General features: G+C 40.2%; 1 protein-coding gene across 1 annotated transcript in view; it reads right to left on the reverse strand.

The window, feature by feature from the left end:
* Nucleotides 1–25,939, reverse strand: part of shq1 (SHQ1, H/ACA ribonucleoprotein assembly factor) — a 108,832-nt gene that overhangs the window by 15,808 nt on the left and 67,085 nt on the right. The window contains exons 9-10 of the mRNA XM_062996718.1: nt 24,653–24,776; nt 13,328–13,448 (exon numbers count right to left, since the gene is read on the reverse strand). Coding sequence (XP_062852788.1) covers nt 13,328–13,448; nt 24,653–24,776 — 245 coding nt within the window. The remainder of the gene's footprint in view (nt 1–13,327; nt 13,449–24,652; nt 24,777–25,939) is intronic.

Here is a 25,939-nt window from a genome sequence, read left to right on the forward strand (position 1 = left end):
TCCTGTGGTAAAAGAATGCATGCTCATGAAGCAAACAAAAGCTCCTTTTCAACTGAAAGATAATGTATACAATTCAGTCAGTAGGAACGGCACTGTTGTGGCTCTCCGTAATTAAGAGGGAAAAGTGGCTTTCAGGGTTGACAGAAATAAGGAAAGAAAATAAATATTATGCGAAGACAAAAATGTGCCAGAGAGCATTGAAAGGAACTTAGAAGACCTTGATGTCTGAAGAGGAAAAGGTGAAACTGCAGCAAAGGACTCATCTAGTTCTACTTCCTTGGGCTTTCTTTGGAGGTACAAATCAAACACAAGTGAAAATGAAACAAGCCACCAACCACATTCAAAGAAATTAATACTTCCTAATCCCTGGAATGATTAATAAGTGCTTACCAAGAGTTAAACCAATTTAAGATGAATGTTTTTAAAAATTAACAGAATACTAACACAGCAATTAATAAGTATTCGCTTAAATTTAGAGAATTTAGAGAACATTTACAGAACCCGATGCCTGCGTCGGGCCACAAACATCATAAAGGACTCATTTCACCCTAGTTGCAACCTGTTCTCCTTGTTGCCCTCTGGTAGGCACTATAGGAGTATCAAGGCCCGTACTTCCAGACTCCTGAAAAGCTTTTACCCCTCCGCTATAAAAACACTGAACTATCAAACTTTACATCCTAGGAAATAATGTGCAATTTATAGGGACTGTGCAATAACCTTCTTCTTCTTTTCTTTTCTGTAAAGTTCTTAAAACCACACGTTTATTTTTGTATCTAGATGTGTATATGTTTATTTTGTAAATACATGTGTGTATATACTGTATATGTCTGTGTGTACATAAATGTACCGTCAAGGAGCTGCTCAAAAAATTTCGTTGTGCACTGTGCAATGACAATAAAGGCATTCTATTCTAAATGGTCTCACATATTTATTTTTATAGGATCGAAACAAAATTGTAGGAGTTCTGAAGACTAAACAATTTGCTGGGTCATTTACTGTGCATGAGACAAGACTGTACATGAGACCAGTGAACCACATCACTAGAAAAGAATAACTGCACTCCTTGTGCTGTGATTGTCATGAGACTCGTGATTCTTTAGGACAGACAAAAGAAGAAAACAAAAATGGGTTTAGGTGCCACGCCACCAGCTACTCAATCAACTGGCGAGCCACAAGCCAAACAAAACCACAGTGGCAAAAGAAAACGAGCGGGTAGTTGGCCAGCCACTGAGGCAGACAAGCAGACTAACAAACAAACTGGAACTCTTTGGGAACTGAGTTGTGGGTACGCCTATAAACCGTTGTCCCCAGCTGTAGTGAGTAACATTTGATGAGCAGCAGGAAATGCTTTGAACTGTGGTTCGAAGAGGACTACACACTCCGTCCAGTAGTGCGTTTCTCCGCTCCTGTCAGCCAACAGGGGTACTTTTGATGGGCATGTTACACGCGTGTTGAATGGCAACATAACAACCGACAAGGGTCTTAACAACCGACAAGGAATCCGACAAGGGTCTAATCATTAGGGTCAGATGACTGGGTTAAAGTAGCTCCAAAAAAAGCAATGTACCCATTGACAGTGGTCAGAAGAAGGAAAAGTCACAAACCACTGACAGGTTGTAGGGCGGCCAATACTTATTAATGCTGGAGGACATGAAGGCTATGGTCTCAAGTATAGACCAACAGAAGAGCTACTGTGGATCCAATTGATGATAATATTAAAATCCATTGTAGAATGCAACATACAGTATGTTGCTATGGTATATAAGTTGAAGCTGGCAATGTTTGGGTTTTAATGCCATGTTTAACACATTTGTGTCATTTATGGCATAACTGGACCTATGTTTGAGTCTGCTTATTGCATCTTGTCCTGCCAATTGTATATTGTGGGTCTATTTAAGATTTTTATGGCTTAGAGGTAGGTTAAAACTCCTCTTGTCTTGTGTGAGAATTTCTTTTGTGGTTCTAGTCATGTGTACTTGTTGTCTTTCCTTTGTGTATTTGAGGCATTCTATCAGGATGTGTTTTACTGGCAGATTTCGGTAATGTCTTGGTACCAGATACCACAAAACTTCCACAGTCTTGCTGAATCCAGTATGATTTTGTATATGGGAAGAGCTGCCAGAAAAGAGGAGTAGATCCAGTCTCAAGGTGAATAGACTAAACTCAGCAAAACCTTTATTTGTGGATTTTGCTTGGTCTATGTGGGATTCGATCTACAACCAAATTTTGTCCATGGAGGCTTTATGATACACATCTGAGATTTACCTAATAATATCCACTAATCATAAGGAGAATTTAAAAAACTTTGGCAATGAAGTGTACAATATTGCTAAACACTGAAAAACAGTACCCTTTAAGACTACCACAAAAAGCACAGAAAAGCATTTTGCACACTGCTCTTTTTTAAACCAATGGTTTCTGCATGGACCTTGCAAACCAAGCAGTAAGATAAATGCATCACCACATGATACATTTTAGCTGAACTTTTCTAGACTGCTCTTAAAAGCTATTAGATTCTGTTTATCCTTTAACACAGGTAGAACAAGAAACTCACTTGCTAATCCCAGCTCATTCCCAGCTACAACGTAATTTAAAAAGCTGACATAGCTCAAGTTCACTCCAGGAAGTAAGACTGAATGCTTTACCAATGGCCCCTGCAACCAACCTCTTTAATAGCTCTTTCGGACTTCTGCTGAGAAGCTTTTGTCCTGTGGGAGTAATGCTTGGCTTGTTACCAACAATCAGACAATAAGCCACTTCTTTCTGCCTAAAAATGGGGATGTTTAAAATCAACAATTAAAGCTTCCCAGAGTTACCCATTAGAATCTAGCTGACCCAGTTTAAAAGTCTGAAAACAACCCCAGAATGCAAGGCAAGATGAGGTAAAATGTATGACACAGCTGGGTGGATAATCTGGCACGAGGTAAATCCATGCTGGGATTCAACAGTTCTCCAACAGTTTGGATAGGGATGAAAAGATAAGGCAGCAAATGAAGTGTAGTCTGGCACCACTGCTGGGAGACTTTGGCATTTGAACAGCTTGCTAAAGCCAGTGTAAGCATGATTCTGGTCTTGCCGGTTGTTTGGTGGATAGCAGAGATTCCACTGTAAAGTATTTTCCAAAACAGAGAAAAGCTCAGAAAAGCTCTTTCACAACTGAGAGTGGACTTTCAAACCTAAGTAAAACAAATGCCTTAAATCTGCTAGCCAAATCACGGCACCAGCCCTCCCGAGCACTTGACAGATAAATGCAGAAAAAGGGGCATGTAGCACCTTTTACATGTGCACTTTGACCCAATATACTAGTAATTGACCTACCTGGTCGTGTGCAATGCACCTCTGAGCCAAAATTTTGACCAGACTGATGCGGAATTTTACTAGATCAGGACCTAACACTAATCTCAGATAATACATTATGTATAAAAAGAGACCGAAAACGTTAGACAGGGGTTTAACTTACTTACTGTTAACTACTCTGACATGTACCATGTGGCTGCCATGTTATTTGAATTAATCTGCCACTTTTTAGCATCTTCAGAAATAAATGCAACAGATATACAAATACTACACCAATATTTAAATTTGTGGCAGTGCTGACAGATGACATAGGAATAGCAGCAACTGTCACAACTTCCAATAATTGACACAAAGAAAATCAGACAGCAGCGCTGCTGAAGTTTTTAAATACCGTGTCCACTCACTGTCCACTCTATTAGACACTCCTACCTAGTTGGTCCACCATGTAGATGTAAAGTCAGAGACGATCGCTCATCTTTTGCTGCTGTTTGAGTTGGTCATCTTCTAGACCTTCATTAGTGGTCACATGACGCTGCTCACGGGGCGCTGTTAGCTGGATGTTTTTGGTTGGTGGACTATTCTCAGTCCAGCAGTGACAGTGAGGTGTTTAAAAACTCCATCAGCACTACTGTGTCTTATCCACTCATACCAGCACAACACACACTAACACACCACCACCATGTCAGTGTCACTGCAGTGCTGAGAATGATCCACCACCCAAATAATACCTACTGTGTAGTGGTCCTGGGAGAGTCCTGACCATTGAAGAACAGCATGAAAGGGGGCTAACAAAGCATGCAGAGAAACAGATAGACAACAGTCAGTAATTGTAGAACTACAAAATGACAAATGACAGTGAGTGTAGAAACAAGGAGGTGGTTTTAATGTTTTGGCTGATCGGTGTATGTAGATGTCCACTTTAAGAATAAGAGAAGGTTGAAAATCAATTATACATAAATAAAATAAAATAAAAGCATATCTTGTGATATTTTGGCAATATAAGAACACATTCATTTTTTAATTAGTGTGTTTCAAAGTGTATTCCAGTCAGTCACATAAAGAAAAAACACTTACAGTGATCATTAAAATTTCAATACAATCACACTAAAGTCAAGTTTTTTACAAGTGTATGTACTTTTAAACAGGCACATTTAAAAATTACACTATAGAAGAGCTGCTGGTATTTTTATACCACTTTCTTTTCCCTTAAGCAGCAATTACAACTTGTTACTCTCTCATTCACTTTTGTGATATTAAATTGTCCATTGGAGAAGAATCAGCGAGCAAGATTTTTTTATTTTTAAACAAGAAAAAAAACAGCCTAGTACTATTGTTATATAATTAATCAGTTCCTCTGTTTCCCCTTTCAGAGAAAAAGAGAACAAAGCTTACTTTGGCATTAGGTTCCACTACAAAGTACAAGGCGCTCAGACAGTCACTTGCTGCAGTCTAATAAGCTAGCCCAGCACAGCAGAGACTCGTTTACATTTACATTTTCTGCATTTAGCAGACACTTTTATCCAAAGCAACTTGCAGTACTGTGACAGTATATTGTCTAAGCAATTGAAGGTTAAGGGCCCAACAGTGGCAACCTGGCAGTGGTGGTGCTTGAACCAGCAACCTTTCAATTACTAGTCTATCACCTTAACCGCTAGGCTACAAATTGCCCAGGACTCGACTGTCAAGTTTGAGTTTCAGTTGTGCCACTAGCCTGGCTGGGCCCTCAACAGACATGAGCTGTTCCTGAGAGAAACTAGATTTATTTATTTATTAGGATTTCAATGTCATGTTTTACACACTTTAGTTACATTCATAACAGAAACGGTAGTTACTCGTTACACAAGATTCATCAGTTCACAAGTTTTATGTCAAACAGTCATGGACAATTTTGTATCTCCAATTGACCTGACTGTATGTCTTTGGACTGTGGGAGGAAACCGGAGCTCCCAGAGGAAACCCACACGGACACGGGGAGAACATGCAAACTCCACCCAGACCCGGGCCCCCACCTGGGGATCAACCCAGACCCCACCTGGGGATCGAACCCAGGACCTTCTTGCTGTGAGGCAACAGTGCTACCCACTGAGCCACTGTTGCCTGAGAGAAGCCAGATAGGAATTATTTTCATGACTGCTGCAAAAGCAACTCCTACTGCCTGGTTAAGGTGCCAGGCGCAAGTGGTGGAAAATTCACCCTAGACAATCATACTGTCCCAACCACGCCCTAAAATCCTCTGGCACAGGCCTTCTAGCTGTTTCCCGTTTTAGACTTGTGTCGGTTGGTTACAGGTCTTTTAGTTCCTCAGTTCCAAACTCTGGAACTCCCTTCCACAATCACTTTGTGAATGTTGATCCATCTTTTCCCTAAAAGGTCAACAACTTTCCTCTTTACATTATTCTTCTTTCTCTATGTGTTAGTTTTGCTGTGTTTTTTATATGATATTATATGCTCTTTCATGTATACCCTACATTGTAAAGTGTCCTTTGGTATGTGAAAGGAGCTATATAAATGTAACTTATTATTATTAATACAAAGAGAGGAGCCTTATGTGCCAGGAGTGTTTGACCAGTGTAAAAATACAGCCAGTGGCTTCACTTAGAGTAGGTGCCGAGAAGGAATTTGCTAGTTTGCAGGGTGTGGGTGTACAATGGTGGACAGATGTCATCACAGTGAACAACTTATTGTGTCTACTGCTTTAAAGCCACATGAACCATCAGGCTTCTTTGCCTCCATCCTTTCTACCAAAAGCTGTACAGTAAGTGCTAGTTTTTTATCATCTGTGCAGTTTAATGGCAAATGTCTAACACAATTCCTAAAAAATGTTGAATGTGTGTGACCGTTGTGCTCTTAGACAGCATTGCATGAGAAACCATCATGTTACTGTGATAAATATAGCCACACTGAATCTGTAGTACCTCAGAAAACCATTGTCACTTAACCCAGTCTACCACTGCATCAAGAAATGCAACCTGAAACTGTTACATAAAGAGAAAGCCATACATTAAAGTGCTGCAGAGATGCTTCCACGTTCTCTGGGCCTGAGCTCATTTCAGGTGGTCCAAAAGACAGTGGAAACATGCTATGGTCAGATGAGTCCATGGTTCAGCTGGTTTTTTTAGATGTTGAGTTCTCTGTGCCTAAGGTGAAAAAGACCCTCAAGACTGTTATCAGTGAAAGGTGCAAAAGTCAACATGTCATGGTACTGGGGACTAAACACAGACAAATTTCCAAGTTTCCTTCCATTTCTAACAAAAAAGTTTAAAATGAAAAACCAACAGCTTCACACAGGAGCCAGAACTAACGGTATTGGCTGATAAAACTCCAGACATATCAAGTGCTCAAAATGACAGTCGTCTGTCAGGAAAGCACTCACTGCGATGAATGAGAGGAGATATTCAGGAAAGCTGTCAATCAAAAACCACTTCAGGCAAATTTTCTGATGGCAGGAATCTCGTGGCATCTTGCTTTAATCTGATGCCTTTACAAGGTCATAAATCTCAACCTGACTCTCCAGCAAGAAAAGCCGGCTGGATCGGGACTACTCAGAGAGCATATAGAGCAGTCTGGTTTCAGGGAGATGTCATTAATCATCCAGCAAGCTAGTGTTCATTAATCCTGTCATCTATCGTGAAGTGGCTGATTGTGTCCGAGTGGTGACAAGAGATTTGGGAAGCCTCTGCAAGGTGAAAGCCATCTGATAACACCTCAAACTGAAGAATCTTAAGCAAAGAACTCCCTGAGCTGGGCAGAGAAATTTCTCTCAAAGGATGCCGTAGAAGGATCAGAAAAGCAGAGTTTAAATATTCTGTCATTAGATCTGTCAGGAGTTGAAAGGCCTGCCACAACAAACTGAACAGGATACCAAAGGTGCTTCCTAAGTAACCCAGAATGGTGGGGATTCAGTGAGAATGGCATACACTTAAAAATGGAGTCTCTATTTCTCCAATTTTTTTCACCAATTTTCTCCCCTAATCTAGTCGTATCCAATTATTCTGGTTGCGTTACGCTTCACCTCTCCCGATACAACCCTCCACTGCTGACTGAGAAGCTTCGCAACTGACACACGCCCTCCGACACGTGTGCAGTAGCCGACTGCATCTTTTCACCTACATGAGGCGAGTTCATATGCGGATCAGCCTCGTGTACGGAGTCACACCCTGATCAGCATTGTTCCTCAACTCTGTGCAGAGGTCATAATTGCACCAGTTATGAGGAACCCTGGTCTGGCTCATGCCACCCTGTGAAAAACAGCCAATTGTTGTTCATGTAGCCTCCCAGCCCAGGCGGATGGCAGAGCTAAAATCCCAGCTCTCGTGTGCTAGTGTATTTTATAGAAACAGTGAATAATACTGTTTTCATAGAAAAAAAAAAAACATAAGCTATAGATCAATCCTGAACTCAATGGAAAACAAAAAGGATGAAAAACAGATCGTCTTTTCTTTAATCAAATGCCTCCAGGCAAGCTTCTGAAAAGCTTAGGGGTTCGTGGGCTGCCTGCCTTGGAGATCTGGCAATAGGAGGAAAATGTATCAAAGGAAGAAGCACAGGAGGCTGTTTACTGAACTCAGGCACTAAGGAAAGGAGGAGAACAATACCGTCTGATCACAGGTCGATGTCGTTTGTATACTGGATAATCTAGTCATTAATCAATAAAACGTGGAGGAATACAGCGTGTGATTTCTTTCTGCAAAGATTTTATAAGACAGATTGAGTTATCCAGCATGCTAACAGTGGAGCACTTCCATGCACAGTCTACACTGCCATAACATTAAAACCACCTCCTTGTTTCTACACTCACTGTCCACTTTATCAGCTCCACTTACCATATAGAAGAACTTTGTAGTTCTACAATTACTGACTGTAGACCATCTGTTTCTCTACATACTTTTTTAGCCTGCTTTCACCCTGTTCTTTAATGGTCAGGACCCCCACAGGACCACCACAGAGCAGGTATTATTTGGGTGGTGTATCATTCTCAGCACTGCAGTGACAATGACATGGTGGTGGTGTGTTAGTGTGTGTTGTGCTGGTATGAGTGGATCAGACACAGCAGTGCTGCTGGAGTTTTTAAATGTCCACTCACTGTCCACTCTATTAGACACTTCTACCTATCTAGTCATTTAGTTTGGATTGGTATGCAGCTATGGGACAATAAGCACACTACACTACCAGCAGACTGGTTTACTGCTGTAACAACTCGTGATCGTTTACTATAAAGGCTTTTTTCCCTAACTTTATTCTGGTGTCTTTTATTTACCTTTACATCATTTCAGCAGATGCCTTTAGCCAAAGCAACTTACAACTGCAACTTCCAAGCAATGGTATTGCTCAGGGGCAATGATAGGGGTTTGAACCAGATACCTTCTTATCACTAGCCCGATAAACCTAAGCACTGAGCTACCACTGCCACTTCTCCTTGGGCTAAACAGCAAATGCCATGTCTGGCACTGCACATCAGCTGCTTAATACCATCGCTATTGTAAAACAGTTGTGAGATGGGATTTCCATAAAAATGAGCAAGCTGGGTGAACAAATCACTCGCCTTTCCCCTGGGATAAGCAGATTATGCACTCGGCTATCTGTTTTTAGTCAGTGCCTGCCAGTTAAGTGACTCAAAAGGCTTTTGTCACCAGTTCTTTTCCTCCTGTCCATCAACCAGATGAAAATCCTGCTTCCCACCGGCTTTCCAAACCAACCCCCTTTTCTGGATGTGAATTTTTAATGAAACAAGTCCCAACTGATTTATATTTTGCTTGGTGTGTGATCTTCTTCGACTGCTGTAGCTTGTAGCTGTAGACATTTTTATTCATACAAATGAACGGCAGTCATTATTACTGACCTAAAATTTACTTAATTAGTGACTTATTAACACACATTTGGGGTCATTTAAATTGCAAAAGTATGCTTACAATATGATTTGACTTCACTTAAACCTGGGTAGTGGGCACAAGTGTTGGTGTAGCACAGCTTCAAAGACCTGGGTTTAATCATTGCACATAGATACTGTACGTGTGAAGTTTGACATGATCTAGTTATGCCTATATAGGTTTATATACACTGTTTAGTCAAATTAATATGACCACTTCCTGCTTTCAACGGCTCTGGCAGCGTTATGGTCTGGGCCCATTCATCCATTTGGAAGGCACTATCAACCAATTTGGGTATAAATCCATCCTTGCAGATCATGTACACCCATACATGCTGATGGTCTTCCCTGGGGCGGATGGGATCTTCCAGCAATGCGACATGTCACACAGCTAGAAATGTCCGACATTGGTTGGAAGAGCATGACCAAGACTTCCAAGTCTAATTCCCCAGACTTGAACTCAATTGAGCATCTGTGGGACCACCTCAATCGACGTGTTCGCTCTATGGATCCACTGCAGTCAGGATGGCTCCAGATACCTGTGAAAGACTAGCAGGACCTTATTGAGTCACTCCCAGCCCATCTAGCTGCTGTCCGTGATGCACATGGCGGTTACTCTGGATATTAGCTGGTGGTCATAATAATGTGACTCGACAGTGTATATTTCCTTCCACCTTCCAAAATAACTCTTGCCCTGTGGTGTACATGCATACTTAATAGACTGACCAGACATTCAGTTATAGGACACAAGCCAGCACTGAATTCAAGGAGAGACAAATTTTGTTCTTGTAATGTACAAACTCCATTTGTAGAAAAGTTGGGACACTTTTTAAATATACTATTAAAACTATAAAGTTTTTTTTTTAATTAGTTAAATAGCTCAGACTTTTATTTAACTGATAATGCCAATGATCTGCTGGGACAGAGGCAAAACAAGACTAAGGTTATACAAGTAACACTGTTCTAGAAGGTTCCACAAATATAATTTTAACTGGTAACTGGTCAAGTCATTAAAATTGGCTTAGTTTGTGCAAACGAGGATGGGTCGTGGTTCAACACTTTGTCCAGAATTTGTGGAAAACTGTCAGTCAGTAGCTCCTACTGTTTCTCCTTGCACAAATAAGCAGACAGTGGTCCTGCTGTTGGGTTGATGACCTTCTACTGCCCTGTCCAGCTCACTTAACAGCCTGTGCCCTGAAATCTACTCCATGCTCTTGAGAGTGTGCTGGGAGACATAGCCACCTCTTGCAATGGCATGAGGAGCTGGACTACCTGTGCAACCTGAATGGGCTGCATGTATGACATCATGTTACCAGTAGTGACAAGGACACTTGCAAAATGCAAAACTAAAGTAGAATCAGTCATAAGAAATAAGGAGAAAGTAATTGGCCTGTGGCATTCACCTGCAAAACCTCCTTTGTGGTGGTTGTCTTGCTGTTGCCTCTCCAGTGCACCTGCTGCCACTTTCATTTGCACCAAAGCAGGCAAAACTGATTCACAATTGCTCATGTGTCTTAACTAAACAGATTTATTTATTTAGATTTAATTGACTTGGTGTAAATACTGTAATAAGTGTTTCCTTCATTTTTGCAGTATATATATACAGTACACTACTGTATCTTAAAAATAATTTAAGCAAACTGGATGCACTTCACCACAATTTGGTGTGCTATAGCAAAGGGTCTGAATACTTTTGTGAAGAGATTTTAGTTTTTTTAATTCTAAATTCTTTTTCTTTAAAAAAGCTCTAAAAGTGGTTTATCTTTGCCATGTTACCCATCAATTTACACGTAATCACCCACAAATAAATCCATTCAAAATTAAATCCACAACACCATAATGTGCAAGTCAAGGAAGATATAAGAGAATACTTTTCTGAATCCACTGCACTGTACATGGTCCGTACTAGAAACTAACTTAGTAGTCTGCTATGAATTTCTGTCACTACTCATAAATTCTGCTCCATCATTGATCGTAGGAGAATCTGTTTGCAGTGCTTATTGTCCTACGTTTTTAAATAATGGACATGTGATGTCTATTTATGGACTGGTACTGTCTCTAGGGTACATTTTAACTTGTGTGAATGTGAAGTGCTTCCAAAACAGGCTCTGGTCTCAGCAGAACACTAATTGGAACATCTTCAGTAGCTAAAAATGAAGAAATTCCTAAAAGAATAAATCAAATAACCAAAAAGAGTGGTAGAAAGAATCACCCAGCTTTAATTCTGGCTCATTAGCATAAAACAAATTAGTAAAAAGATACATGTGTTGTTCCATATGGAAAGAAGGATAGATAATTATTGTAAATGTATGTTTTTTTAAACCCTGAATTACACATACAGAATATATATCATAGTCTTACTCCATCTCTAATTCTTTTTAGTAAAGCTGTACGAGACAAAAGGGAAATGGGGGAGGGATCCACCAGATCCTCTGAAGAAATGTCCAAATAAATAAATAAACAAATGAATCAAAACCCAAAGTAAGTGGTAGCAGGAATCACCCAGCTTTAACTCTGGCTCATTAACATAAAACAAATTAGTAAAAAGATATATGCGTTGTTCCACACGGAAAGAAGGATGTAATTTTTTAGCCCTGAATTACACATACAGAATATACACCGATGAGGCAAAACATTATGACCACCTTCTTGTTTCTACACTCACTGTTCATTTTATTAGCTCCACTTACCATATAGAAGCACATTGTAGTTCTACAATTACTGACTGCAGTTTATCTGTTTCTCTACATGCTTTTTATTAGCAGGTATTATTTAGGTGGTGGATCATTCTCAGCACTGCAGTGACAATGACATGGTGGTGGTGTGTTAGTGTGTGTTGCGCTGGTATGAGCGGATAAGACACAGCAGCGCTGCTGGAGTTTTTAAATGCCATGTCCACTCACTGTCCACTCTATTAAGACACTCCTACCTAGTTGGTCCACCTTGTAGATGTAAAGTCAGAGACGATCGCTCATCTATTGCTGCTGTTTGAGTTGGTCATCTTCTAGACCTTCAACAGTGGTCACAGGACGCTGCCCATGGAGTGCTGTTGACTGGATATATTTTTGGTTGATGGACTATTCTCAGTCCAGCAGTGACAGTGATGTGTTTAAAAACTCCAGCAGCGCTGCTGTGTCTGATCCACTCATACCAGCACAACACACACTAACACACCGCCACCATGTCAATGTCACTGCAGTGCTGAGAATGATCCACCACCTAAATAATACCTACTCTGTGGAAGTCCTGACCATTGAAGAACAGGGTGAAAGCAAGCTAAACAATTATGTAGAGAAACAGATGGAGTGCTTCTATATGGTAAGTGAAGCTGATAAAATGGACAGTGAGCGTAGAAACAAGGAGGTGGTCATAATGTTATGCCTGATCGGTGTATAGTCTTACTCCATCTCTAAGGGAAATGGGGGGAAAGCAATCAACCAGATCCTTTAGGAATTTATTATCTTCGCATATGGGAACCAGCCCTATAACATCAGGTCTTTTCTTCTTCACGTTACACATGAGTGCAGCTCTGCCTGAATGCTCGCCAGCACAAATAATAGCTCATTACTGAATTATGTTCTCTGGTGCACAGTTTAAATATGCAAGTAATTACTATGCGTTTAAAAAAGAAGGGTTTTTTTTGGTAGTAATGGTAGTATTGGAAGTGAAACTAAACACAACACTTTGGCTCTGCATAGACTATAACTTTAAACACAATCGTCACCATGTCAGTGTAATCAATGTCATCTAACAAGATCTTCAGTTCTTGTATTGAAACAGTGGGTTCGGCTAATGATTACATTCCAATATGCTAAATCTACAAATGAATGTTGAATTCCCCTAAATGAAGAACATAAAAACAATTCTGGTTTAAACATTTCCTCCTGTTTCTAGCATGTAGCCCTTAGACAGAAACAGATGGTGCTTAGACCATTTTTTAGAGCTAGAGTTTAATTTATATCTTACACAGTAACAACACACACACATCTCTGCTGCCATATGGGCCAGTACATGCCTAGCAGACTGACCTCTACAAATGAGCTTTGGGCCAGTTCACATTATACCTAGTCTAATTACAAACCCGCCCTTTTTTCCACCACAACATCAAATTGAGTTACCCAAACTTCCTCTCCAGCCACATCAAAGGAAACTACGTGAACTTACTTAACCCGCTGAATCCAAATGCAGTAGTCTGTGATGTAGAGGTCGTTGAGGATGTAGGCCGGCTCATTCTCTCTGAAGATCTTATGTATGGCCAGCAGGCATTTCAGGACAAAGGGCTTACCTGGAAAGAGGCAAGCGTTTAGAAAATTATCTTAGCACCAGACTATAAAGATCTTGTTTACATGAGTCACTGAGAAGCCTGAGGGAACGGACTTAAACCTGTAATTCTGGAAAAAAGAAATGAACCACAACTAATTTACAAGAAGTTTCCAGAGTGAACTGTGGATTCACAGACACTGTGAATTTAAAAAGAGGGAAAATTAAGCACAGTTCGGCATGAGGGAAAAAAAATGAATAGTAATATGTTGCTAACATGACACTGATCTTCTGAAGAAGGTGTTAAATGAACTCCCATGAACAAACGACAACAGAGAAACTTCTGCAAGAGCAGCACAGCGAAAGCACGAGGGGTACGTGAGGATACTCCGGGCCTCCCACAGAATAGCCTGGCAGCCGGTGGACACATTCCAGTCGCCTGCAAAAACAAACAGTGCTCTTGCACTGAGGAAAGCCTAACAAACATTTGGTTTCCGTTTAAGCAGGGGCTCTTACCCTGGCGAGAAAGGAAAAAGACTGACGGCAGTGGCTTCAAGCAGGGAAAAACTCCAGGGACCTGGAATCCCCTCAAGAACTCAACAACCTCATTTATCTATATTAAACCTTTTGCTCTTTTTCTTTCTGCTGTTTGTTCAAATCATTGTCTTATAAGTATTTCTGAGAGGCTGGATTAGAGGTTCTAATATCTTGACAGGATGTGACAACTTGGAATAAAGATATGAAGAAGTGTGTTTCAAACTGCAATCTTGATTTAGAAATGATGCAAACTTGTAGGCATTCACAGCATGTTACACAAATCAAGTACAGTGGTACCTTGTAACTCAACGCCTCGAAATCTTTGAAACTCGACACCCTTCGTAGAGAAATTTGTACCCTTGAACTCAGTGTGTGCAACGAATCTGCATTTGTGTGGAATAATCGTCAAATTCACTCTGAAAGCATCCACGTATCTGTGTTTAGCTGGATTTTCCTCCTGTTTCACTTTTAAACTTGTGTTATACCTCAGAGATCTAAGAAATTGTGAGAATTAGCTTTTCTGAGAGAGTCTAAAGTGCTTAGCGTAAAAAAAAGCTTAACATGACAATGCAAAACCACATGCTGCACAAGAAGAGGGTACGAGTACTGGGCTGGCCTGCCTGCAGTCCTGACCTGTTCCCAATAGAGAATGTGTGGACAATTTAGATACGGAAAATGCGACAATGACAACTCTGTACTGTTGCACATCTTAAGACGTGTTTGCAGGAAGAATGAGACAAAATAAAAGCTGAAACACTAAATCACTTGGTCTCCTCAGTGCCAAAACGTCTTTTAAGTGTGGTGAAAAGGAATGGCAACATTACAAAGTGGTAAATGCTTTACTGTCCCAACTTTTTTTGGAATGTGTTACAGGCCTGAAATACAGGAATGGATGTTTATTAATGAATGAAATGAAGTTGAGGAGATAAAACATGAAATATCTTAGGTTAATCCTGTCTGCAATCAAGTAAAAGTCAAAGTAAATGTAAGAAACTCTGCGTTTTTATTATTATTTGCATTTTCCATGCTGTCCCAACTTTTTCTGATTTGGGGTTGTAAATAAAAAAAAATTATTGTGCCTTATATTGCTTTTCCTTTCACATACCTAAACCTGCACAGGTTTTTTATTGCTGAGTTTTCTTTCATGGACAGAATTGAAAATATTTAATAAACTCTGCCAATAAAACCCTTAAATCCTCAAGTCTTAGGAAGAATGTTCTGCAGAATACCAAACACGCTACTCAAGGGCTGGTTAAATATTTACCCTAGACTTTATTTCCTAAACACCCTTACCCCCCACCTTCAGTGTATTTGTCTTCCTGATATCTACGACTGTTTGCTTTCAAAGCTGTTTTAATGAAGCGTCTCACACCGGTGAGCACACACACTAGCACACGTGTCTAATCTGCTTTCCCTGGGAATTTAATTATCCAGGTGTTCCAGCGTAATGAAGCAACCCGTGTTTTACCAGAAACAGAGACGGAAACTGTTAGTATGGTTGGTGCGGTTCATCAGAAGAGAGCATGATGCTAATGCTGCTGTCATGATGCTGGATGATTACACACATCAGAACGAGAAACGACACTGTAACATGGGTTTGTAATTACTAACGAAAGATCTAATAGGCTACACACTGTGTGGAACGTAGTAAGAACAATGACAGTTGCAGACATCAATGATACCCTAATTTGCCTAAGCTTAGCATGTGCAACAAACTCATTCACCAACATCTGAAAGACAACCCCCAACATACTTTACTGTAGGTTCCATTGAGGGGTCTGTTTTTTTTAATTAATATTTTATTTGAACTTGTCTGTTTGGTGGGTTTTCTTCAATAAAGATTGAGTCCAAATGCCCAAAGTTAGAACATACAGGACCTGGAAGATCCCACATCCCAGGCTGCCAGATTGTAGAAAAACATGCTTTCTCTGCTCTTAAAACTTGAAACTCTCGATTTCTTTTTATTCTCAGCAATTCAGATGTGCATTTGTATTCTAAATGACTGTCCTGCTGCATAAACCAATAATGCCACAGGTTCATCTTATGGACAGATGACCTTACATTCTTCTTTAGAATTTTCTGATGAAGCATGAGGTTTATTGATCATTTTCTAGTGTCTGATGCAGCTAGACTCCTCTTGGTTCCTCTTGGTTCGCAGTGGTTTTCTCCTTTCTACCCTTTTATACATCCTATTTTTGCCCAGTCTTCTTCATATTGTGGATTTTCTTGCTATTTTATTTACACATTTTCTTCCCCTTTCTCCCAATTAAGCATATCCACTTAGTCCTCCGCTGCTGGAGACCCAGATTGTATCAAAGGGGGGTATATTTTCCTGACAGTCTACGACCCCCTCTTATTTGCCAATACTTTGGTGGATTTGCACGTAAGGCTAGTCACACACCGACCTCCACCTCTGTACAGGCGCCTCGGGCTACTAACCAAAATCTTTACACAGTGTTGAAAACCCCGCCCCTTTTAAGTCTGGTCTTTTCCCACCCAGCAGACTTTAGTGGCCTATTTTGTCTGCTGCAGGCAGGCGTCCACCGGTAGCAGAGCTGATATTCAAACTCGGGGAGATCAGAATCCCAGCGCTGGGGGGCTATTGGAATATCCCACTGCGCCACCTAGGCGCCGATATTGCAGATTCTTAAACACTCCTATTAGCTAAAGCTAAAATCCAGTAGTTCTTTACATATTTTATAATTACTTAATCAGTTGTTGCTAAAAACCTGCACAAAGCCTTGACCTCAACCCCACCGAACATCTTTGGGATAAACTGTAATGCCGATTGCAAACCTAGCCATTTCGTCCAATAACACACCTCACAAATGCTCTTTTAACTTAATGTGCACAAACTCCTACAGACACACTCTAAATTTGAAAGGCCTTTTTAGAACAGTGGAGCCTGTTATAGATGAAAAACTGTCCAGACTTCATATTAATGCCTATGTTTTTTAATGTAACATCCAACCAGCTTATGGTCTGGTGTTGACATGCTTTTGGCCATTTTGGTAATATAACAGAAGGACTTGAATTGAAGCTCAGCATGATGCTGTTATCCACAACAGTGCAATCGACCTTGTAAAAAAACAGACAGCAAGCTTGTTTATGGAAATAAAAGACATTGTTTTGCTTCTCCAGCATTTAACAGGATGTTGTAGAAAGCCTGTGGGTAAAGTCTGTTTTTAATTTCAGCAGATTTATTGGGCAACTTTTGTAAAGTGTGTGTTTTAGCCAGTGATGGTTTTCTCGTAACAGCTAATGACTAGCTCCATAATATCAGTAGTGAACTGTGACTCTTAAACCTCTGCCCTCTTAAAATGCCCTCTTAGAATGAACAGCTGACCTGACGTTTTCGCTACTGCCAGCAGGCTTCTTAAATCTCACTGTTTACTTTCCAACACAAATTTATTAGGCATGTATGTAGAATTTATTTGCTTAGATTTGTATTTGTTTAAATGTTGATTGTCAAATTATGAGTAAATAATATAAAATTAAAACTGATCACTTATATTATTACTAGAGCTGGCTCGATACCACTTTTTTATGACCGTTCTTTTACCGATACTGCAAATTGAGTATCTGCCAATACTGATACCAATCCGATACCGCCATTTCTCCTCTCAAACAACTAAGCAGTAATAAAACATGTCTCAATGCACCATGGTTAAACTAGCTATCTAAATAACAATGCTTAGACTGTGAAACAAATATTCTAAAGGAATAAATACAGAACCTACAACATCACACTTCTGCAAAACTGCTGTTGTTATTTTTTACTTTTACACACAGAACATTTAGCAGCATTTCTGGCTTGTTCAACAAAAGTGTCTACAATTGACGCAGAGTTGAGTTTTTTTCGTTAAAGTTCCATCACGTTTTTAGATGATTAAAAACCAAAGCGCACTTATTAAAAACCCTCCTGGATTTTGAAGAGGACATCTGTGGCTAAACGGGTAACGGTGCAGTTTGTTATATTTCATTACACTAATGGATTAATTGAGAGTTGAGAATGTGAGAGATCTCCAAGCCAGGACAAGATGAGGGGCAATAAACAACACTTGTCATGTAATGTGAATTACATATACAACCCCTGGCAAAAATTATGGAATCACCACTCTTGGAAGATGTTCTTTCAATTGTTTAATTTTGTAGAAAAAAAAGAAATCACAGACATGCCACAAAACTATCATTTCTCAAACTGTCAACCCTCTGGCATTAAGAAACAATAAAAAAAGAAACAAATATAATAGTTGTGGTCAGTCACAATTGCTTTTTTTTTAGATCAAGTAGAGGAAAAAAATATGGAATCACTCAAATCTGAGGAAAAAATTATGGAATCATTAGAAAACACTGCACCATTATTACTTTGTTGCACCACCTCTGGCTTTTATAATGGTTTAAACTCTATGAGGCATGGAGTTAACTAATGACAAACAGTATTCTTCATCAATCTGCCTTCAACTGTCTCTTGCTGTTGCCAGATCAGCTTTGCAGGTTGGAACCTTGTCATTGACCATTTTCTTCAATTTCCACCAGAGATTTTCAAATGGATTGAGATCCGGACTATTTGCAGGCCATGCCATTGACATTATATGTTTTCTTGAAGGAAAGTTTTCACGTCCTTTGCCCTATGGCAAGATGCATTATCATCTTGAAAAATGAAGTCATCATCACCAAACATCCTTTCAACTGATGGAATAAGAAAAGCGTCCAAAATTTCAATGTGGACTTTGGCATTTATTAAAGACCATCTCCCCTGTGCCTTTACCCGACATGCAGGCCCATATCATCAACAACTGTGGAAATTAACATGTTTTCTTTAGGCAGTTATCTTCATAATTTTCATTGGACAGACACCAAACAAAAGTTCCAGCATCATCGCCTTGCCCAATGCAGATTCGCGATTCATCACTGAAGATCACTTTTATCCAGTCACCCACAGTCCACGATTGCTTTTCTTTAGCCTACTTTAACCTTGTTCTTTTCTTTTTAGGTGTTAATGGTGGCTTTTGTTTGGCTTTTCTGTATGTAAATCCCATTTCTTTTAGGTGATTTCTTACAGTTCAGTCACAGACATTGACTCCACTTTCCGGCCACTTGTTTCTCATTTGTTTTGTTGTGCATTTTCTGTTTTCAAGACATATTGCTTTGTTTTCTATCTTGATGCTTTGATGTCTTACTTGGTCTACCAGTATGCTTCCCTTTTACAACCTTCCCATTTTGTTTGTACTTGGTCCAGATTTTAAACACAGCTTACTGGGAACAACCAACATCTTTTGCGACATTCCACAATGATTTATCTTCTTGAAGGAGTTTTATAATCCTCTCATTTGTTTCAACTGACATATCTTGTGTTGGAACCATGATTCATGACAATCTGCTTTGTGCAACAGCTCTCCGAGGTGTGAGCACTCTTTTTAAACTGAAGAATAATTAGCAAATCTAATCTGCTGCAGATGTTTTGTTTTTAAACTGCAAATTACAGAGTGATTCCATAATTTTTTCCTCAGATTTGAGTGATTCCATATTTTTTTCCTCTACTTGATCTAAAAAAAGCAATTGTGACTGACCACAACTATTATATTTGTTTCTTTTTTTTATTGTTTCTTAATGCCAGAAGGTTGACATTTTGAAAAATGATAGTTTTGTGGCATGTCTGTGATTTTTTTTTTTTTCTACAAAATTAAACAATTGACAGAACATCTTCCAAGAGTGGTGATTCCATAATTTTTGCCAGGGGTTGTATATTGTCTGGCCCTTTAGGAATGTTAAGTGTACAATGCTAGGGCATAGGGAGCGAGTGTGTAGGGAAGAGATTAGAAAATGATAGTCTCAGGCTGTGCTGTGTTATTCTGTGTTTGCACTGAGCGTTTGTGACATTAAAGTAGCGTTCGTGTGAAACCCCACTCGAATGTTTGGACATTGAGTTATTTTACAACCCTCTGTTGGAACGTACCTTCGTGTGTTATTTGCTTTACACACAAACAATAGCCTTATTTACATTTAGTGTTATTTACATTAAGTAAGAGTATCGGATCGGATTACACGTTTTTTTTTTTCCTTCCGATTTCCGATCCAGTCATTTGGGCCAATATCGGACCGATACCGAGTATCGGATCATTGCCAGCCCTAATTATTACATAATATTTTTAAAATATCTTAGGCCGGCTGTCTAGTTGGAGTAGACGTGGTATTTCACAGATTTCTTGTTTATTTTCAGAGGGTGTTATGATGTCATTGTTGGAGCTCTCAAACAAGTATAAGTTGCCAAAGACAGACATTTTCACATATCTTCGAATTAGACACTTCATTAAAGCTCAGTTGGATGCCAGAATTGTGCGACTAGATGTGACAGAGATTAAGTGTTTTCTGTCTAAGCAGCATGACCTGAGAGGTCCGATTTCAAAGGTTTCTGTCATGTTATCTGATGAGTGTCATTCCTCTTTTGTAAGTCTTAGGGGTATATGGAAAACAGACCTGCAGGAGGTTAATAATGAAGATGTCTGGCTTTCTATTTGTTCAAATTTGTACCCCAAGTGTACCATTGCGTTTACATAGGATATTTTCAGAGAGGTCTGAATTGTTTTAAGTGTCAGCCTCATAAAGGCACTTTTATTCATTCCTTTTGGACCTGTGATAAAATCAAAGCTTTTGGGAAAAGGTGCGTATAGCTATACAAGAAATTCTAAATATACAGTTCACATTGTGCCCTAAACTATACCTGCTTTATGGCCAATTAGAAGCTACATATGACTACAATGCTAGACAGGTATTCACCCTGCTGGTCTTCATTGCAAAAAGTGTATTTTACTTGTTTCTAATTAAGGTTTATTTATTTTATTTATTTGGGTTTTTCTTGCTCTTCTTTGTTGTTCCTCTATAAATATCTATTGCACATCTTATTGTTGTTCATTACATTCTATTCTCCCTGTTCCTTCATCCGGAAGAAATTGTATCTGCAAATATGCATACACCGATCAGCCATAACATTAAAACCACCTCCTTGTATCTATGCTTACTCTCCATTTTATCAGCTCCACTTACCATATAGAAGCATTTTGTAGTTATACAATTACTGACTGTAGTCCATCTGTTTCTCTACATACCTTTTTAGCCTGCCTTCACTCTGTTCTTCAATGGTCAGAACTCTCCCAGGACCACCACAGAGCAAGTATTATTTGGGTGGTGGATCATTCTCAGCACAGCAGTGCCACTGACATGGTGGTGGTGTGTTAGAGTGTGTTGTGCTGGTATGAGTGGATCAGACACAGCAACGCTTTTTTTAAATACCTTACTGTCACTGCTTGACTGAGAATAGTCCACCAACCAAAAATATATCCAGCCAACAGCGCCCCGTGTGTAGCGTCCTGTGACCACTGATGAAGGTCTAGAAGATGACCAACTCAAACAGCAGCAATAGATGAGCGATTGTCTCTGACTTTACATCTACAAGGTGGACCAACTAGGTAGGAGTGTCTGATAGAGTGGACACAGTATTTAAAAAACCCTCATACCAGCACAATACACACTAACACACCGCCACCATGTCAGTCACTGCAGTTCTGAGAATGATCCACCACCTAAATAATACCTGCTCTGTGGTGGTCCTGTGGGGGTCCTGACCATTGAAGAACAGGGTGAAAGCAGGCTAAAAAAGTATGTAGAGAAACAGATGGACTACGGTCAGTAATTGTAGAACTACAAAGTGCTTCTATGTGGTAAGTGGAGCTGATAAAATGGACAGTGAGTGTAGAAACAAGGAGGTGGTTTTAATGTTATGGCTGATCAGTGTATGTGTGTTATTTGACATGTCTTAATAAAAAGAATATCTTAGGTCCTTCTCTGACGGCCCTGTTGGTTTTCTTCTGGTTGCACCAGTAATTATGCTAGCCCACTACCTTTGAGATACAGGGTTCAAATCGACTGGCTGGGTGTCTACATACAGACATGTTACGGGATGGTCGATGCTCTGTGATGGATTGGCGATCTGTCCGGGTTGTGTTACTGCATTTCTGGCTAAATGTGTTACAGCCTAGTTATTAAAGGACAGTGTCCAGAAGAAATGCATTATTGTACAAAGCTATTTGAGAGCCACTGATAAATTAGTCAGTTTTTACAAGAAATTTAGTGTGTTTAAATAAAATAGTGCTTGGCTGTGCAGTTTTTACACTGCTATGTTAACAAGACCAGATATTAAACATTTTTTAATAAAGCATACCAGGAGAAGTATTTTTAGTCATGTTATGCAAATGAGCCAAGCAATAAACCAACAAACTAACAAATGAGGGGGTCTGGGCGCTGTTATAGCATAAAACAAATAAGCTATGTGATGACACATTGGCACAAATAATCCCTGATGATAACCCGAATAGTGCTGAGTATTAGAAGTTTAACAGCAACAAACCTCTGACACACAAAAATCAGATAACACATACCTCCTGGGGAAAGACTACCGGTGTCATGTTAAGTCCAAGAGGATTTTCCCTCCAAAAAACAGCATACAGACGAGAGTTAGGTAAGAATTAAGTGGAGCTAATGAGCGTGCCCGTACCAGTGCGGCGAGGTCCTCACTTTCTAATGAACCGTGGCTCCACTAATCCAGCAGTTAAAAAGCCCTTTAATTGCCATCGTTTACAAGCATTAAAAGCAAAATGCTCCGGATAAGCTCACCACACACAGCCTAAATGTATTTACACAGTGTCGTCTCTCTCTTCCCATCGCCCCCTCCCTTCCTTACGTCTCCGTTTCCCCGTCTCTCAGCCAGACACTCTGATTTAAAGATTACACTTCCCACAGAGATATCAAAGTCAAGAGTGTGTACACTGCCAAACCGAAGCTTCCTGTGAAGACGACTCTCTCAGATTCTCTCTGGCTCGCTCGGTCACTCTCACGCTCGCTTTCTCTCTCTGTCTAGCGCTGACAGAAGCAGTGAGATCTTCACATCGCTCAGCAGGATTTTTAAGCGCCCGTTTGAGAATATTACTCATCTCACTGGGGTGTAAACAACTACTTGTTCCCAAAGCTACTGTTCCGTTACTTTGGCAGAAACAAAGAAAATACACATTTGGAAACTGTAAGGGGATTGTAAATGAATATGAGAGAATTGGTGATTGCCTAAAGTGGGAATTAATTCAACTTATGCATTTATAAGTGGATGCTTTGCAGTGGTAGACCACATAGTACCTTAGCACCCGATCACCCTAAAGCTTCGTCGTTTACTGGCTAAAAGATAGGCAAAACAGGCAACCCTAGTACAATGTCTATAAGTACAAATAAAATGGAACAGTGGTCTCTTTGAGTTTGAGAAGGGTAGGGAAAGAAAAGACCTGAAATTTGTCCTGATGGTTAGATGTACTCCATGAAACACCAAAAACCACCTAAATTGCTTTGGCCCAATGTGAATAAAGAGCTGACCTGGGGTTTTTGCTACTGCCAGCAGAGGACGGGCTTCTTTAATCTAACGTTCACATTCCAACACAAATTTAATAGGCAGATATGTAGGGTTTATTTGATAAAATGCTGACTGTCAACGGTATGTATGTTTTACATCATGTGGATGGCCGGGTGTGTGTGCGTCGCTTACCCGGGGAACACATGGCACCAGGATGCACTATGGGAAGAAGGCAAGCTGGCAGAGGAAGTGTGATGCTTTGGGCAATGTTCTGCTGGGAAACCTTGGGTCCTGCCATCCATGTGGATATTACTTTGACACGTACCACCTACCTAAGCATTGTTGCAGACCATGTACACCCCTTCATGGAAACGGTATTCCTTGATGGCTGTGGCCTCTTTCAGCAGGATAATGCACCCTGCCACAAAGCTAAAATGGTTTGAAGAGCACAACAACGAGTTTGAGGTGTTGACTTGGCCTCCAAATTCCCCAGAGCTCAATTCAATCGAGCATCTGTGGGATGTGCTGGACAAACAAGTCCGATCCATGGAGGCCCCACCTCGCAACTTACAGGAGTTAAAGGATCTGCTGCTAACATCTTGGTGCCAGATACCACAGCACACCTTCAGGGGTCTAGTGGAGTCCATGTCTAAACGAGTCAGGGTTGTTTTGGCAGCACAAAGCATGCAGAGAAACAGATGGACTACAGTCAGCAATTGTAGAACTACAAAGTGCTTCTATATGGTAAGTAGAGCTGATAAAATGGACAGTGAGTGTAGAAACAAGGAGGTGGTTTTAATGTTATGGCTGATCGGTGTATCTTCCCAGCATAAAGTGATACTTTTGGTGCTGTGTGTGTTCAACCCCCTCCCCCCAGACCTTGGCAAAGAGACAACTGTTTCAAACACTGTACTTACAAAGAATAGTCTGTACAGACAGGGTAAATACTATTTAAGTCACTGTAATGCACATAAACCCAGTGGTTAAAGTATTTTTTTTACAATTTTTAAATTATCACATAATTGTTTCACTCCATTCACTCTATTGCCACCACTTTGCTGCCAGTCAGTGAATTCTGCATGAATAGAAAAGCACTCAGTTCTTATTAGTGCCACAATAAAGAATGAAAGGGGGAAGAAAAGCAGACTCCACAGTGTGAAGAGTGGGTCAGGTTAAGGTCTCAACCCTTGGCCTGACCCTAATGCTGTTTGAAAATCGCTCAAGGTCATTACTGTGACATAACCCTGCTGCTGAAAGGAAGAGTGAGAGAGAGAGGGGAATAGCATGAGAAAACTCACCACCCTGGAAAATGTGAGCCGTGTCCTTGATGGCAGTTGTGATCAGAGAGAAATGACGATATAGCGGGTAACACAGAGTCCTCCTCCCAAAAGACACCAACACCTCTTGTAGTGAGGAATACGTCTAAAACACACAAATACACAGTTTTATTCAAATACTTGGGTGTGTCTGATAACTTGCGCATTAGACCTGTTATAATACCACACCACCGCTGAGATCAGAGTTCCGTATTTTTGAGATACAATCCAGCCAGTCCGGGCATCATAAAATGACAAATGGCTGTGTTTGAGGGTGGGAAGGTCGGACGGGGTTTCTCCTCTCCCCCGCTGCGATACGCTTGCAATCTCTGCAACTGGCTGAGTTGCAGGCTGAGTGGTTAGGAGACTCTTATGGAAATTAGTGTCCACTTTAAAGCTCTGTGTGAGGCCTCACCATTGGCCGGTGAACAAGAAGAGGCCGGCTACTACTATGCACATGTCGGAAAGGGCGCTTGACAATTTGCAGCCATAACAGGATGATGCAAATGGCACAAAATTGCAATATGCAACAGGGACTAGAAATGACTAGACCGGAGGAAAAAAAGGAGAAAATTAATTAGATAGAAAGACAGATAGATAGATGGATAAACAGACAGACAGACAGATAGATAGACATACAGATAGATGGACAGACAGATAGATAGATAGACAAATAGATAGATAGATAGAAAGATAGACAGACAGACAGACAGATAGATACACAGCTAGACAGACAGACAGTCAGATAGATAGATAGAAAGACAGACAGGCAGTCAGACAGACAGACAAATAGACAGACAGACAGATAGACAGACAGACATACAGGCAGATAGACAGTCAGACAGATAGATAGACATACAGACAGGCAGATAGACAGACAGACAGAGAAACAGGCAGACAGATAGATAGACAGACAGACAAACAGACAGATAGATGGACAGACAGACAGATAGACGGACAGACAGTCAGACAGATAGATAGATGGATAGACAGATAGATAAACAGTCAGACAGATAGATGGAAATACATAGACATATATAGATGGAAACATATAGACAGACAGACAGATAGATAGTCAAATAGACAGACATACAGACAAAGACAGATAGATAGCCAGATACACGGACAGACAGATCTTAAAAAGTATTAAAGTACACAAGTATTGAATTACACAAGTATTATCGCACAACAATACCTGTATGTCATTAAATAAATAGAATCAGAAATGTAGTATGTATTATAAAACACTTTAAAAAGTGTCATTGCAGT

Source organism: Trichomycterus rosablanca, chromosome 6 (genome assembly GCF_030014385.1).
Source record: "Trichomycterus rosablanca isolate fTriRos1 chromosome 6, fTriRos1.hap1, whole genome shotgun sequence".
Lineage (NCBI taxonomy): Eukaryota > Metazoa > Chordata > Actinopteri > Siluriformes > Trichomycteridae > Trichomycterus > Trichomycterus rosablanca.